Consider the following 17,494-nt stretch of genomic DNA (forward strand, 5'->3'; position numbering starts at 1 on the left):
AGCTGCAGTGGCTGGAGTGATACAGCTACAAGCCAAAGGATGCCGAGAATTGCCCCCGGAAACTAAGACAGACCCTCAGGTCCTCCAAAAGGAACCAACCCTGTCAACACCTCACTTTCAAACTTCCGGACTCCACAATGATGAGAATAAATTTCTGCTGTTGTAAACCATCACGTTTGTGGTAACTTGTTATGGCAGCCCCTGGTTCCCATCCTGAAGAAGTTCCCCAGAGATCTTTGCTTCTGCTGTCCATTGGGGGCAGGGGGTGGAATTTAGTTTCATTCAGAATCCTAAAGCTTTACTGATCTGCCCTGCCTCAGAAGCTCCCTATCTCTCATTGAGCCTTTCAGCTATGAGGCCCCACATAGCTTTACTCAGAAACATTCACACATCTCAACAAAAGCGAACTCAACTGAGAATCACATCTTTTTCATTTGTTTCTTTGAAAGCACAGGAGCACCTTTGACAGGAGTGGCATGTGGTCTAATGCTTTGGAGCAATCCAGTTTAATGTAGCAACAGCAGACCCAACCTCCTCTCACCAGATGAACACTATGGCACAATTATTAATATGGGGGTATAGGAAAGAAGGTGCCATTCTGTGTGCAGAATTCTGTGGCAGCTTCTAGGAGGGTGGGAAGATAGGTAACAATCATGATAATCATTGTTATGGTCATTGCTACTGTTACTGAATGCCATGCTGTCTGAATGACTTGCCAGACTTTTTTTCCACTTAAGTCTCCTAGTCACCCCACCCTTGTTTTAATGAGGACGAATCTAAGACTTGGAGAGTTAAGTGCCAAGTTCAAGGTCACCCAATCAATGAGTTGAGGGTGGTGGGAGGAAGAGGGTCAAAGCAAGTGGAGTAGGCAGCTTAAGGAAGTGGACCAGAGGTGGTGGGTGGGGAAGCATGGCTGGAGCGGCAATGTCCTGAACTTGGAATGCTCTTTTGAGAAGCTTGGACTTAATCTACTCAGCTGTGCAAGTTGCCTAAGGCTCAAGCCTGCATCTTGGGAAGATAATGTGGGACTCAGGGGGTGGAAGCACGGTAAGAAGGGCAGAGAGAAGACCAGCTTGCCCCTCTCAACTACAGAGGGCCTGGAGCATGGTAGACAGGGTGGGGGTACACAAAATGGACAGGTTTGAAAGGTTTGGGTGAGGAAGACTTGGCTTGATTTTGGAACCACATTCAAGAGCCAAGGGAGAGGAAAGCTGTCCTGGGTAATCCAGGAGTTGGAAGGATGAGCAAATTGTGCACCACAGCAGAAGGCACGGGGCAGGTGTGTCTGGGCACACGTAATGAACTCAGTTAAACAAACAAACAAACAAAAACTGATCTTTTTGCCTCTGGAGCCCACAAAATCCAGAGGTGTTTGGTTAGCAGATGGTGCTGTAGCTTCTGTCTTCTCTCCTCAGATCTGATAGATTTCCTTCAAGGGAAATTGGTTGGATTTTAGAGGGTGTATCTCCAAATTAAATCCATGAATAGCTTTAAGCTCTCCAAAGGAAAGAGCCTACGTACCGTGGCACTGTGATGCAAGACGTAGAAGCTGCTGGCCTATTTCCCCAAAACGTCCACCTTTCCAGCAGTGCACAAGTGTGTCTCATAGGCCCAGAGCTCACCGGGACACAGAGCATCCAGAAACACTGTCTGCATCTCAGGTAAGAAATTGCCAAACTTGGCAAGAAAAATTTAGAACTGAGAGCTGCCTCAGCCTCTCTGGGGAGCCCATTTAGGGCTGCCTACAGAGTTGGGGGCTCCAGAGCCCCTTTCTTGCTCCTGTTGGGCTGCCCCACCTCCTCTGAATAGCCATGCCACCCTCTCTCCATGCGTTACTAGAGGAAAAGAGCTAGTAGCCCAGGGCCAACATACCAATTGGCCAGGGTCTAAGATGATCTGAATTCTGCATGCTGATCTCAGTAAGAAGCAGGTGGAAAGGGTGCCAACAAGCACTGGCCACAGAGTCAAAAGATCAGTTTCTGAATTCCGGCTCAGCCTGTCAACTAGGGAGAGCCACAGATCGCTGGTGGTGGGGCGTGAGGGGTCTCTCAGAACCACTGTTACTGCCATTGTGTGCCCTGCAGTGCCAACAGCCAGCACCTGTGTCACTTTTCTTGGGGACTTTCCTTGAGCTGTTGGAGCCCATTTTTGCCTGTTGCAACCCTCAGCTAATGACTGACAGGTGCACACATGTGACAGCCCAGTTCCCTAAGCTCAGGATGGGACAACTCTAAGGGGCAACTTAAATGACTGAACTTAAATGGCTGAAACCACCTTTGGCCACAAGGCTTTGGCTCAAATCATACTCCTGCTTAGCTCCTCCCCCACTGTCCTGCTTCCCCGTACCTGTCCAAGGCACACCCGTAATAAATTACTTGCACATGAATCCTCATCTCAGCGTCTGCTTCCAGGAAGCCTGACTTAAGACAAGTATCTACTTAGGGCTGTTGTAAAGGAACCACGTCTGAAAGCTACGAGCAGAATGTCCAGCAGGAAAGTCACAAACGGCAACTTTTGGCATCAACACTTGTTATGTTTGGCTCATAGAGACCTTAAAAAATGTGAAGGGTCTTGCCAACATTTAAAAACTGGAAAATTTCACATAAAAACCCGGATCTCCCCTTGTCTTAAAAAAATCAGAAGATTTGGGTACACTAGGCTTTCATTCCTGCATGCCAACATGCGCTGGGCTACGGGCAGCCCTACCCTGTGCATGGGGCATTCTCCTCCATCCCAGCTACTCACGCCCAGGACTGTCCCAACCTGTAGTCATTTGAATCAGGAACCTATGGTCTAGCACATAGAAAGTACTCAATAAAGTTGGTTGAATCTGAATAAGGACTCATTTTCCTTGAAAACAATTCAATGCAAGGGCTGCTGAAGTCCAGGGGTGAGTAATCGTGTAAGAGGATGCATCGCTCTGTACCACTCCGACTTGGTCCTCATGCCTGGCAAGGCATTGATGTACACTTCCATAAACACTCTTCTGAAAAAATATGAATCAATAAAAAGAGCTGTCATGATAGGAAATTTGTTTGACGGGGAACACAAAATGAAATGAAATAAAAATCACTCGTGGTTTTAGTATGTAGGTGAGAAAAACAAAAACAGGTCTTAGTTTCAGATGTTGTTTTATGTTGCCATAAATAAAAGGATGGCTACAGCTCAAAAATTACATTTTAAACATTTCAAAATGTTGACTTGCCCAGCCTGGGTACTTTTAAAAAATAATAATTATTGTAGTAGAAGCCTTTTTAACCAATGAAACTGACAGTAGGTCATTTAAGGAAGTGGAGTTTCCGAAAGCACTCCACCCAGATGTTCAGCCAGGAGTGTCCAGGGTGCTGTGCAGGTTGGTCATTGTGTTTTACAGAGAGATGGCAAGCAGCAATTAACGAGCATATCTGTTAAGTGGAGCTCAGATAAGACAGTATCTACTGTTGAGAATGCACCTCGTAGACCTTCAAGGACAGGGAACATAGTTGACCAAGGGTACCAAATGCTGAACTCTGGAATTTATCACCTCATTTGCACAGAGGCCAAGCTCCAGAGCCAATAAGTGAGAGTGGTGGAAATATAAAGGCAGAACCCTCCTGGGAGACAAGGAAGTCTTCTGATGGCTGATTTGGCTCAAATACTCCTCAGCAGCCTCGCCAATAACTCCCTAGAGTGAACGGCAGTTGAGGGTGCTTGACCTAAGCCTCCATCCCTCTCTTATTCACCCACAGTCCCGCTTGCATTGCAGTCTGATGCTCTTACAGATCCTTGCTCTCAGATTCCCTTCCCGGTTTCTCTCACCCAAGAGTTTCTCGGGATAAAAATCTTTGCAGCTTTAATCCTATCTTGGTGTCTGCTTCTGAGAGGACACATTCTGCACTGGAAAATTCCTAGTGTCCACATTTGGCAAAAATCTGTCTACTCTACCCAATAAATGAAGGCTCCCAATTTCTTTGTATTCCCATGAATCGAAAGGAAAAAGCACTTACAAAGGAAACCTAAGATGGGTGGGCTTTGAGGAATTGAGTATAGAAGTAAGAGAAAGACAAAAAGAAAAAGAAGGCTTCAGGGGAAGGAGGAGGGTCAAGGGAAAAGAAGGTGACAACTTCTTTGTTTTTCCTCCACTTGGACAATTTTCTAAGAATATGGGCATGGAGACCCCTGAAATAGCCTATTCACACCACTAGAAAAAAACTCTCTGGTACTTTATGCATTACCTATCTTGCTCCAGAATTCCAAATGCTAAATTGCAATTTGGAGATGAAATGTATCATCCCTTAGAGGACTGCTGGCCAAGATGTCCTTTGTGGTGAAAATGACAAACACAGGTTGTCACTCTCCGTATCCCAAACCTCAACATTTCTAGATTTTCATTTTGTTGAAAGGTGGAAAAAGGGAAGTAAATTGGCTTATGAAATATGTAAAATCACCTCATAACCAAGAAAAGAAGGAACACAATTTACACACATTCTCTCTTCTCTCTCTCTCTCTCTCTCTCTCTCTCTCTATCTCTCTCTCTCTGCTAAGAGGGTTAACATTATAAGGAAACCTTCAGGCTGGTTATTTTATAATTCACAGCAAAATAAAAAAAGGAGACGAAATCAGCAGCATCATTTATAAACCCTGAAAAATGGAAGTTTCCAAGCTGTCATAAATAAGGATGGAAGCATTTGCCAAGTCAGAAATTTTGCCAAGTTTGAAATCCACTCAATCCTTACATCTTGGAGCTCAGAACGGAACACCAACCTTTTGGGATTTGTAATCATTTCTTCTCAGCAAAACTTCTTGCTATTTATAAGGAAGTAAAAACAAAGAGCAAAAAATACAACATGGAAAGTTTTTTAAGAAGAGCTGGGAGTGTTATAGCACAGTAAGCACTGAGGAGGTGATAATGGTAAATGGTGTATGTACTGGGATTACATTCCCATTTAATCAAATAGAACTGAAAATACATGGTATTCCTATTCCATAGGGGTGTGTGTGTGTGTGTGTTTGTGTGTGTGTGTGTAAATTCTTGTGCCCTTTCCTTGCTCTCTCTCTCTTGCACACACACATAAACACACTAGCTAAGTACATGCCGCCCAACCAATTTGAAAATTTTAAAGTGTGAAAATTAAAGAAAAGACAAAGCGTATTTATGGTGTTTGCCTTGAGTAAAAAGAGAACTGAAAGAAAAGAGAAGAAAATGATTTTTTTTAAAAAAAGATAAAAGGGAAATAAAAAAAGAGAAAACAGCTTACAAGGGCAGGGATACTTCATGCATTTACACCAAGTCAAGAAGAATTACAGCCACCAAAATGAAGAGTGGAGGTCTTATGGCTAGCTCAGAACTTGCAGCCTAGAGACACCCAAGAGACAAAGAAAAATCATTGGCCTCAGAGAAACAATGCCAGAAGCAGGTATTTTATAGACAGACAAATCTGATGTGTGTGCCCTTGGACAAGTCATTTAACTTTCTAAGCCATTGTTCTCTTATTATGGGCAGTAATAGTATCAATATCATAGACATTACCATTAGGCCATAGCCCATAAGGCCAAAGATAGAGTCGCTTGGTTTGTGGACTCCCAGTGCCTAGCTCACTGGCCAACATATACACTTGATCCTTGAACAACGCAGGTTGGAACTGCTTAGGTCCACTGATACATAAATTTTTTTCAATGAATATATTGGAAATTTTTAGGAGATCTGAAACAATTTGAAAAAATTAACAGATGAAACTTGTAACCTAGAAATATTGAAAAAATTAACAAAAAGTTAAATATGTCATGAATGCATAAAATATATGTAGATACTAGTCTATGTATTAAGCAACTGTTCATGGAATTAGTAAGACTTCTGGTCAAAAGTAAGCTATTGGCTGGGCACGGTGGCTCACATCTGTAATTCCAGCACTTTGGGAGGCCGAGGCAGGCAAATCACTTGAGGTCGGGAGTTCAAGATCAGCCTGGCCAACATGGTGATACCCCATCTCTCTTAAAAATACAAAAATTAGCTGGCCATGGTGGTGCACACCTGTAGTCCCAGCTACTAGGGAGGCTGAGGCAGGAGAATCACTTGAACCTGGGAGGCAGAGGTTGCAATGAGCAGAGATCAATTGCACCACTGCACTCCAGCCTGGGCAACAGAACGAGATGCTGTCAAAAAAAAAAAGAAAGAAAGAAAGAAAGAAGGAAAAAAAGTAAGCTGTTAGTAGTTAAGTTTTGGGTCAGTCAAAAATTATACTCATATTTTCAACTGTGCAGGGGATTGGTGCCCTTAACCCCCACATTATTAAAGGGTCAACTATAATTGACACTTAATAAATATTTACTGGAGTTGGAAGAGATTTGATGGAAGACAAAATGAGATCATATATTAAAGAATATAACATATGTCTCACGGTTTTGTCAAGGAAAAATAACTCACCCCATATGGTTCAAATGAAGAGATATATTGTAGGGCCACACAGAGAGATGTGGGCGGGGTAAAGAAACAAACAGGAAATAGGCACTCAGCGACTGACAACAGTGGGAAGCCCTTACCAACTCCAGGGATCAGGAACGGAAAATAGCTTTGCTGGATCCCAGCGAGAGCTGGAGCCACAGAGAAGGCACCATTCTGCAGGACTCCAGATAGGGAGGGCTGAGCCTGTTTAAGGCTGGCGCCTCCACAGGGGGAACACAGCAGACATACCCTGAATGCCTCCTCTACCTGAGACCTGCCAGTGCACCCCATGGGTCAGACGCCCTGAGAAGCCAGCAGGAGACCTGCATGTAATTAGACGTGGCATTCGATTCAACAGCGTTGAGTGAAGGGTGATGGAGAGGTAATCAATCAACCTTCCCAAGACCCAGGAGCCTGGAGTAAAAGCAAAGAGGAAAATCTGCCTTGAGAGCAGTCTTTGAAAAGCCTGGAAGCACCCTCAGAGGCTGTGTCCTAGTTCAGGTGACAAACCTAGAACTCTCCACAGAAGGTAAAACAGTGCTGGCGACTCTATACTTCCTACTCCGACTCAAGGGGCTTGAGGTGAAATTGCATGAATTACTTGAGGCTGAAGTAAAATCCTTAAAGCAAACAGCCGTGGCCTATGTTTCTATATAATAATTCAGCAAGACTGATTACAGCATGATGATAATTTTTAAAAAGAGATGGATGCGTGGTTAATAAACACAAAAGAGGTTTCTCCTTTCCTTCTTAGCAACAGGATAAAAATTTTTAAGAGACAGAGGGAGAGAACTTACTGTTCATTAATTTATGGTCACGCAGAGATTTTAACTCAGTAAACACAGGCTCCAGGGTCTTGTAGCGTGTGAGATGGGGCTTGACCAAATGACTGGAAAATTAGCATGTGCCCTTGGCAGTCTCTCTCAATCACTGGCTGCCAGACGGGACATTCGAGGACAGGCACATCGAAGTGACCAAGCTGCTCCGACGCTGCTCTGCCTCTGGGTGTTCGAAAGGCAAGGAACAGCGCAGGCATTTTTCACCACCTTGTTCTGACGTCTGGATTCTGTTCATGGAGATGGCAGGATGTGTCCTCCACACCCCTTCCCACCAGGCCCTTTCCACTCGCAAGGTCTCCCTCAAGTTCACTCACCAGAGAGTAGGGACCATTCCAAAAGAATGGGAAGTACTAAAGTTCAAGAGTGATGAGAAAATTCACCTGAAGGCAATCAAAAACAGCAAATCCATCTTCAGTTATAACGGACAAAGCAAACGTGCTCTGGGGTTAACTAATTAGCGCTGAGTACAGACTTGATGCAACTTCTCTTTTTCACAAGGTAAAATTTAAAATGCATGTGCCAGTTTCACTACTGTGCCACATACTTGCAAGTCAAGATCTGCAAAGGGTTTGTTCATGGCACAAATACCTGAGGACTTGCTAGGATCAACGGGTGCCTCTCCAGTGACTTCAGTTAACTTTACAATTCTACTTTGGTACAACAATAACACAACTGCCAGTGCTAGTAGGAGTGGCCACTGGGCACTTGCATGAACCTAAGAGTTACCACCATCTTTCAAATTGTGCCCTAGACACCTGGCTGGCCTCGCTCTAGCCCCAGCCCAGTTCAAGAATCCAGTTCACATACGGAGCACCAGCTTTACAGCCAGCCTGCTTGAACTCAAATCCTAGTGTTAACTTGTTAGTTAGGTAACCTGAGGCAAGTCCCTCATGGCTCCATTCCTCAGTTTCCTAATCTTTAAAATATAGGCAATATTAGCTTTGGCCTCATAAGGTTGTTGGGAAGATCATGAAGCACTTAAGTTTGAAGTCAATACCTGTTACCCATCGTTATCTCTTAGGTCCTGTGGTAGAGCTCACTAAAGGATGTGTTAGGAAAGGTGGTAGCAACAGTAAAATTGTCCTAAATTAAGTGCTAGAAATACATCAACGCCACTCATTTAAAATGATTTAATGATAAGAAAAAAGTGCAAATTATGAAGTATTTTTAAGAACATGACATTTATGACCTGAAACATGAAGTCGTTCCAGCTAGGCCAATCATGTGTGGCCTCCTAGAGCTATTACCAGAAACGACTTCAGGAAGGAAAAGAATAATCTAGTCATTCATAACTCATTGCCTGTGAATACTTGTTTCTAAGTCTTGAGGGAACTTGAAACTGTCTTTTCTTTGAAACAATCTTTTGGCTAAGTTGTTACTTACATTCTTAGCCAAAGATTTTTAAATAGATAATTCAAAAATTAAAGTTAATGCAGTCCCTGTTGAAACGATAAAAAGAAATCTGAATTAACAAAATGAGAACTAGTGAGGCCAGCTGTATTCAGTGTAAGACATTCAGAGCTATTTGTCCAAGCATTTGCAAATGACAGAACATCATTCAAACTCATGGAACTATTAGGATATTGGCCAAATAAATCAGATCCTCTTATTTTATCAAAATCAAACCTGAGGCAGAATCAGTGTGTAAGAATTGGCTTGGATAGAGAGAAGAATTCAAGAGCAAATCCTAATAACTCCTGAAACAATTCCAAACAATTCCAAAGTGGCCCACAGGTTGGGCCACACCCAGGATGGCCCAGTGAATGAAGTTTCCTTTCATTTGGTTTCCATTATTTGCAACCACACAATCTGCATATGACCAAGATTGGCAAGTGGGTTTGTAATTCGTGGACATTTACTGAGGTACACCCAATGACCCGCCAACCAAAGCTCCTTTGAAGTATTAGTTATTAGCAATACTGAGTGTCCCACTTGCCAGGCAATGTGCTAAGGGCTTTACCTGAGCCATCTCATTTAACTCTTATAAGAGCCCAGTGAGGTAAATATTGTACTATTCTTATTACCATCATCTCATTCTGCAAAGGAAGAAATTGAAGCATGGAGCAGTGAAAGAACTTTCCCAAGATTATATTGTTTGCGGGCATAGCTGGGATTCAAACCTGCATAGTCTGTGACAAATGCCTGCCACTCCAAATTATCATACGACCTTCAGATGTTAGATGCAACCTGTTCTCTGTTCAACAAATGGAGAAGGGAGTTTGGAAAAAGCACAAGTCACTAACACTGAACTCTGAGCTTTTTTCTTTTCTTTTCTTTTCTTTTTTTGAGATGGAGTCTTGCTGTGTCACCCAGGCTGGAGTGCAGTGGCGCGACCTTGGCTCACTGCAAACTCCACCTCCCGGGTTCAAACGATTCTCCTGCCTCAGCCTCCCAAATAGGTGGGATTACAGGCGCCCGCCACCACGCCCAGCTAATTTTTGTATTTTTAGTAGAGACAGGGTTTCGCCACGTTGGCCAGGCTGGTCTTGAACTCTCGACCTCATGATCCGCCTGCCTCAGCCTCCCAAAGTACTGGGATTATAGGTGTGAGCCGCTACACCCAGCCCAACACTGGGCTTTTACAAGAGGGGCAGTATACTTGACTTGATAAAGCATGAGGTCACACTAGATTAGTTTTTCCAATCCCTAAGTCTGATTTAGAGCAAAACCCCTTGGGTGTCAACAGAAGGGAATGGCAGGCTCAAATGAATCGGAGCCTGAGGTCCTACAAACCTCACTTTTACATCCTGTTTTCATGGGAAAAATGGGGCAGGAACCATGCAGCTGACCTGAGGATAGAGACAAAAGGGATATGAAGTGTGGGCATCATGCTAACAGTTATGGTCTCATGGTATCTTCCCTCTACATCCAACATGTTCCCCTCTCTCTCGCTTTCAAGTACAAGTCATTATGTTTATATGTCCACAAAGTCATTTAGAATAGAGAAACAGAGCATTGAGTATACTCTCTTATTGTGACCTGGGTCATTTCAAATTTTTAAAATACCAAAGGGCTTTGCCACAGAATTTAGGGTTTTTAAAAAAATTCCCGTAAGTTTTTTTTTTAAAGGATTGCCTTTTAGCCAAATAAAATATTTCTGATGCAAGAATCAGTAAACAATGAATGGACAATTCATACTGACAGGAATTTTAAAAGATGTTTTTGGGGGGATAATTTATCACAGAATCTGAAATGGGCCTGGTACTCCCCTAAAACTCTCAGTGACATTTCTCACACTATTTCTTCTAAAGTCTTCAGTTCTGAACACAACCAAGGGCACTCGGGTGACAGCACACACTTGAGGAAGTGTGAGGAAGTACACAAGATCTACAGAGAATGCAAGACACATGGAGATGAATTATCAAACTTTATTGGCTTGTTAAAAATGATTGAATTCAGCAAGTACATTTATGATCTATCCACATTGTTAAAACAGCACTAAAAATAAATTTTTTAAAAATGATTATCCATTATTTACAGAAAATGTGGAAAAAATGGCTTTTAAACCCGGAACATTATAGGAAAAAAGAAAAACAGGGCATGAGAATGATTCACAGGCTGCCTCTAGATTACAGCAAATGGTTGAACATGAAGTGCGTGAAACTCAAGGATTTGCGTTTCTTAGGAATCTCTTGTTATTTTGTATGTGTTTATACTCAATTCATAAATGGACTGTCTTACAATAAAGGTGATAAAAAATCTCTGTTCCTTTCTTTTTGCTTTTCACACATTTTTTTTCCCATAAAAACCCACTGCAGTCATAGTCAGTAGTTAGGGGTGGGGGTTGGTTCAACACATTCTGGGTGCTCACTCATGAACATGCCAAAGCTATACGGCAACACTAGCCTGAATTCAACTTAGAGTTACCTCACCATCAAAATCAGGTGGCTGGGACGTTCTTTTGTCTCTGAAGACCAAAACTTGAAAATGGACTGACTTTAGTGGGAAATTTCCTTCTGCGACAGCCATCGTCATGGAACTTTCCTGAGCTGGGAGTTCTGTCAACCGAATTAAATCTGGCAGCACCCGGCAGCAAATTCAATTCATGGTCTGTCCAAGAGAGTACTTAATCTTCCCTTATGTCTTTAGATGAACCTGGTATGGTTTGCAGGTACTACAGGCATGTGAACATAGCAGAACACACTTAATAGAGTGGTTACTTCTGTACTAATTTCCTTGGAGTCAAGTCAGCTAAGCTGCGCAACTCCAGAGGCTCTGGGGACATAGACTAGATGTGACTGGCCCTGCCCATGTGGCTGGATGCATCAACCCTGAGAACCCTATGCTATATGGAATTGCTTGTCCTCAGTCCAGCTGTCTCTCTGTATCTGGAGTCTAGACAAAACAAGATGAAATGAACTTCTAGTGTAGTGTGAAGGAATCAGATTCAAACCAAGAGAGAAGTTCTAGACAGCTAGCACCAAAACAGGTGGAGGTGTGAATCATGCAAAGGAAGAAAGCACAAGTCTTGTGTAGTATCTTGATTCCATTTTGCAATGGAGGAATAAAAAGTCGTGTGTGTTCTAATTCTGTGAAACAACCAAGGAAACAAAAATAAATTCTCAGTTGGTCATGGAGTCAATTTAGAATACTAGAGAGAGAGAAAAAAAAAGTCAAGTGCTCTAAAGGAATAAAGAGAATAGAAGAGGAGAGAGAAAGCGGGCTTCCCTCCATCATGCTCTCTCTCGCACCTGGCGTGAAACTGGTTTTCTGTCTTGAGCTCTTCGAGCTATTTACTCCACACACCCCTGAATAGGTGTCGCCTCTGCTCTGTCTGAGGAGATGCTCCAAGCCTCAGCCATTCTGGGCCTAATTCAGGATTACTTGGAGAGTGAGAAGCCAAAAGCAAACTCCTGTGTTCTGTGTTGCTGGGTGGGGCTGGGATTGTTTAGTTCTTGCCCTTGCTACCTATTTCTGGAAAGAGAACCTAGTGGGTCAGAAATGAAATCAGTCCCTGCTGGGAGACTGGGAGAGAAAACCCCTGAATCAATTCTCTCTAATGTGTGTTGAGATTTGTTTTTCCTGTTGTGAGATGAACCTTTCTTAGCCTCAGACTGTACTTTTGTAGTCACAGAGTCAGTGTCTCATGTGATGACAGTGGATGCGTTCCTTAGTCTAGCTCAGCAGCCTGAGAGGGTCTCTGGAGGCCCCCATTGAGCCATGAGTAAATATAATAAGATATAGGACATGGACCACATTAAGGGCACCCATGAAAATGGGACATGTACTTTCCTATCTAAACCTGGCAGCACCTGACTGGGCCAAGAGACATGAGCACTGTTGAAAAGAAATTAGTGTCAGATATAACAGGAGGAAGGATTTGCTAGGATGTCTCTGGCTACACGGGAGTAGGACCAACCAGGAATGGGTTGAGGGGAGACATTGGTGCAGAATTCCCAGCAAGGGGAGACAGCCGAGGGTCACAGCATGGTGGGAATCAAAGGAGAGGAGCAAAGGTAATTGACATGTTACAGATAACTGGGTTGTTAAACTCAGTTTCTTAGCTTGTGGTAACAAAGCCCTCAATGGCAATGTCAGGAAGAAAGAAAAGGGAATTTGCAACGGAAAGACAGAAGGATACCGTGAGAGAACAATGATCATGTTTTAAGACAAAAGTAACAAACTGGCAGCACACAGACTTTTGTTGGCTTACAAAATGTTTTAAAAATAACTGAGCCAACTTTTTAACAATCGGGACATTTCACACAAAATCCAGGTTTCATGTTTCTCCTAAAGAATCACAAGATTTGGAAACCTGGGCTTCCATTCCTGTGGGGCACAGTTGGCTGAGGCTGGGGACAGTGGCCCCTCTGGAAGGGCAGGCATCAGCTCACACAGATCATTCTGTTCATTTAGGAGACCTGCCTGGCAATGAAGTAACAGAACCTTTATTGGAGAGTGACAGGCCCGATTTCAGCAAAAATGCTACCTCTCCTTTTCTAATGCTGCAATAATGCAACACATGGCATTAGGAAGCTCTTAAAAGCACATTTCTTATGGGAGACATAAAAAGCAAAATGATGAAAAGGGGTGGTCTAGAGTACAGAAAAGAGAAGCTATGTTACTGATCGTCCCTTCAGGGATTAAAAAAAAGAAAAGAACACGAGAACTATATGAAATAATTTTCTAATAGCCTGCTGTTTTCATCGTTCCCTAGGAGATGTCAACTGATCTTTGATATATTAAATTGCCTTATCTGTCCACTTCTCTCCATTTTAAAACAAAAATCTACCTTGCAATCCTTCTAGCTGTTGGGTACAAATTTTTTTTTTTTCCTTTTTGGGTCTGGGACACTTTAAAATAGTTCTTAAACAATCCATAGCCTTTCTATGGTTCCATGGTATAACATAAAAGCTTTAAAAATCATTTTTGTACCAAATGGCTGATTCTCAAGAACCTTTGCCATACTGAGCTCCTGCCTGGCTCACAGCTTGAATTTCATCTCTCTTTCAGGGTCACGATTTCTGCTATTAGCTGGCCTCTTTGTAAATCAACACCTTTGGGAAAGATCGGAATCTAAGTAATGACAGAAACTGTCATTTAGCCATGAACAAGAAAATGGGAATTCAGAAAATATTCGGACCTCCCCACATTGAGGGCCAGCTGCCCTTACACTCAAATGGAGTTAGGAGGAAAACTCGAGAACTGGCGGCATGTTTCTGCTTTTGAGAAACTGCCCCTCTTTAAGGCATGGGTATGAAGTAGCCAAGTGAAATGCTGTAATCCATAGGATTCTGTGAAAGGTCTTCATCAAGAGAATAACGTATTTAGTGGCTAATGTAAAGGATACAATATAAAATATTCATTATGGGTATCCTTTTTATATCAAGTGGTACCTAAATGGATCCTGGTTTATTAAGATTAATGCCTTGGTTTACAGAGGATTCAAAACAATGTTTCTGACTGTGTTGGACTAGTTAAAAATCCATAGAACCTTAAAGCTAAATTGCAGCATTTGTGCAACTATTTCAAAAAAAAAATAAATTTTTAAAACATCAATGTTTCCAATCCAGCTATGGCGTCTGTGTGCATGTCTAACAGTCAGAGCTGATTGTGTTTTCAAACAAAATGCTGCAGGCCTGGCTCTGAAGTCCTCCTGACAAAAAAGGAGCAGGGTGGGGTGGGGTGGGGTGGGGACAGCCAAACCTCTCTTCAGGACAAGGATACTGCCTGACACGGACTGAACAGAGCATACGAAGGTCACTGTGATGCTAAAGTGAATGAAACAGGTGTCCACGGGTCAGACTTAGGGGGGATGTAGAAATCCATAGCTCTAAGGCTGCCCTCTCAGCAATGAAGAAGGACATTACAAAGCATATATTCATTAGCGACCTGCCACCTCTTTGCTGCTGGGGTCAGGACAAGCTTTCCTACCCATGAAAACCCAGCAGTATGACAGTATGTTGTAGGGGGGACTATCCTTCTTAGAATCTCCTCTCCTGCTCACAGCAGGCCAGCCATTCTGCTCCCGGGCCTTTTCAGAGTAGAAAAGCTGCAGTTCTGTAATGCAAACAGCATGAGATACTGTGGCCTTCTCACTCAGCAGACTTCTAAAAAGCAGGTGGATCACAGAGGGCAAATAAAAAAGGGCAAGGTTATAATTTCACCATATGCATATATTCCACTCTTAGTTATTCTGAAATTGACTATGCCTAACCTAAATCTATCGCCCCAACAAAATAGCTGTTGCTGCTTGTTCTTGTTTTTTTCTGCTGCTTCTTTTTAAATGTTTTTCATTTGTTTGTTTTGTTTTGTTTTGCTGGCTAAGGAACTTTAAGACAATCCTTAACATCGTTTGACTGTCGGACCTAAGCTAAACATTTGGACTTTTATTGACAGTGAAGGAAATAACCTTTTAATAATACTACCAAGTCCCAAAGTGATGGTATATATACCCTTAACTCTTTTAGTCACTGTGTTATAGATGAAAAAGTCAAACCCTCTGAATTCAGTGCTGATTAGAGTATAGAAAATCATACTAAAATATGTGTTACATGTAGATTAGACTATTCGGTGTGCACTTATACCTGTTCCCAACTTTAAATTTTTTTTAACTTTGCAGGTCAATTTTAATAAACAGAAGCAATTAAGTCAATAAATGTCCAGTAGGGTCAAAAAGCACACTTTTCAGAAGAGAAGTACAATCCAGTGGGATTTCATTTCAGTTTTGTATTTGAACTACTGTAAGAAGAGAAGCATTAATTTAACATGTTTTCTTGAGGTGCTGCTTAGCTGCCTGAGAGTTGCCTCTGCATTGGTGTTCCCCAATCACAGCTCACAGTATATGCAGGCTTCATATAGTACACCCTCCAAACGCCGCCCACATCTACCAGAAAACCCCAGGTAAGCAGCACTTCCCGGGATAAGCCAACAGCAGTCCCAAGAGTCCAGCTTACAGGGCAGCATCAACCAACAAGCACCACAGCCCCTTTCTCTGTCTTTTCCTTTATTTCAGCTACCCATCCAGTGGGATCTTATGAAACAAAACAAAACCTAAAAGAAACACAAAATAAAACATAAGTCATGCTCAAAAGAAAAATCAATGAAAATTAACATACAAGTACAATAACTTTCAAATGAACATAATAAATAAACATAAAAAAATGAGACACAACATGGAATATGCTTTAAATCATAGAGCAATATATAATAACAGAACAGAAGTTGGGGAAAAATGAGCATCTCATTATTGAGCAACTTAGTTTTAAACTTAAAACCGATTTTACATGGTACATGAAACAAGAAAAAGAAATGCGAAGGATTTCTGCATACAGCTCCACCCACAACTGTATCAGCTGTTAGCAGCATACTTTAAGGAGGAAACATCTGTGTACAATACAAATGACCCTTGAAGAATTTTTATAAATAGGTTCATGCAAAAGTAATGGCATTACTTTCAATGGCAAAAACCATGATAACTTTTGCACCAACCTAATATTTGTCTTTATGGGGTTGAATTAGTTTCAACAATACCTATCTACCCAAATCCTGATTTTCTTTCCCCAACTAATTTTAGCAAATTGTTTCTAAAAGAACTGATTAGTTACTCAGCAACTGACCCAGAGAACTGGCTAACTTTAACTGGTGAAATACTAGACAATACAGATAGTTAGATTCTTTTCTTTTCTTTTTTTTTTTTTTTTTTTTTTTCCAGACAGAGTATTGCTCTGTTGCCCAGGCCAGACTGCAGCGGCGAGATCTCGGCTCACTGCAAACTCTGCCTCCCAGGTTCAAGCAATTCTCTTGCCTCAGCCTCCCAAGTAGCTGGGATTATAGGCATGTGCCACCATGCGTGGCTAATTTTTGTATTTTTAGTAGCCTCAGGGTTTCACCATGTTGCCCAGGCTGGTCTCAAACTCCGGACCTCAAGCAATCCACCCACCTCCGCCTCCCAAAGTGCTGGGATTACAGGTGTGAGCCACCATGCCCGACTATTCTAAGAATCCTAATATAAAATAATTAATTAGTTGCTTAACTTTAAGTATTATAGCAAATACGTGACACATGTGGAGATGTAATATGTATTATATAACATATAATATATAGCATACAACATGCAGTACATTGTATATGTATATATTATATCTATAAGACATATAGTATATGTATATATTATATATAATAATATATAAATAATATGATGTGTAATATTTAACATTAAGTAATCCTACAAACATTTATTAAGCACCAGCCAAACAGTAGACACTGTGATAAATGTTACAAAAATAAAGAAAACACAGTTCCTTGACCTCAAATACTTCATTGCCCCACAGAAGGAGAAAGATGAGTAAATAATTCGCTCAATAAATGACAGTGAATCTACTTTGCGCCAGGTTCTCTTCTTAGCATTGCGCCCAAACTATTCTTTTTTATTTTCACAATAACCCTATGAGGTAAGTTCTGCAAGAAGAAGACAGTGAGCTTTCACTGAACTTGCCCATGGAAACCCAGTGGATCAGTGAAGGTTCTAGTATACATAATTCTGTGTTTAATTAGCATGGATCTTTATTAGATCCATAAGTGGCAAAATAGACCACGTGGTAATAGAAATCTCCAAGACATTTTCAAGTTCAACTTTGGAAGGCGCCTCTAAGCCCAACCATGCAGACTCTCCATCTTCCTCCACCTGGTGTCTGGTCTGCCAAGTGCTGGTGTCATCTGCCTCCAGAACTGTAACTACCACCACCAATCTGTGTCATCATTTACAACAATGCTAAAAGAGTCTCTGGAGCTT

At 42.0% G+C, this 17,494-nt stretch overlaps 1 protein-coding gene across 14 annotated transcripts in view; it reads right to left on the reverse strand.

Moving 5' to 3' along the window:
• Positions 1-17,494, reverse strand: part of NTRK2 (neurotrophic receptor tyrosine kinase 2) — a 361,214-nt gene that overhangs the window by 200,364 nt on the left and 143,356 nt on the right. For 5 of the 14 annotated variants that reach the window (XM_012500754.2, XM_030809425.1, XM_030809438.1 and 2 more), the window contains one exon: positions 10,614-15,753. The exons of the other annotated variants lie outside the window; for them this stretch is intronic. In XM_012500754.2, coding sequence (XP_012356208.1) covers positions 15,716-15,753 — 38 coding nt within the window. In that variant the 3' untranslated portion in view covers positions 10,614-15,715. Of the gene's footprint in view, positions 1-10,613; positions 15,754-17,494 lie in introns of those variants that run through there. 14 annotated transcript variants of the gene reach the window in all.

This window comes from Nomascus leucogenys, chromosome 1a, assembly GCF_006542625.1.
Source record: "Nomascus leucogenys isolate Asia chromosome 1a, Asia_NLE_v1, whole genome shotgun sequence".
Classification (NCBI taxonomy): Eukaryota; Metazoa; Chordata; class Mammalia; order Primates; family Hylobatidae; genus Nomascus; species Nomascus leucogenys.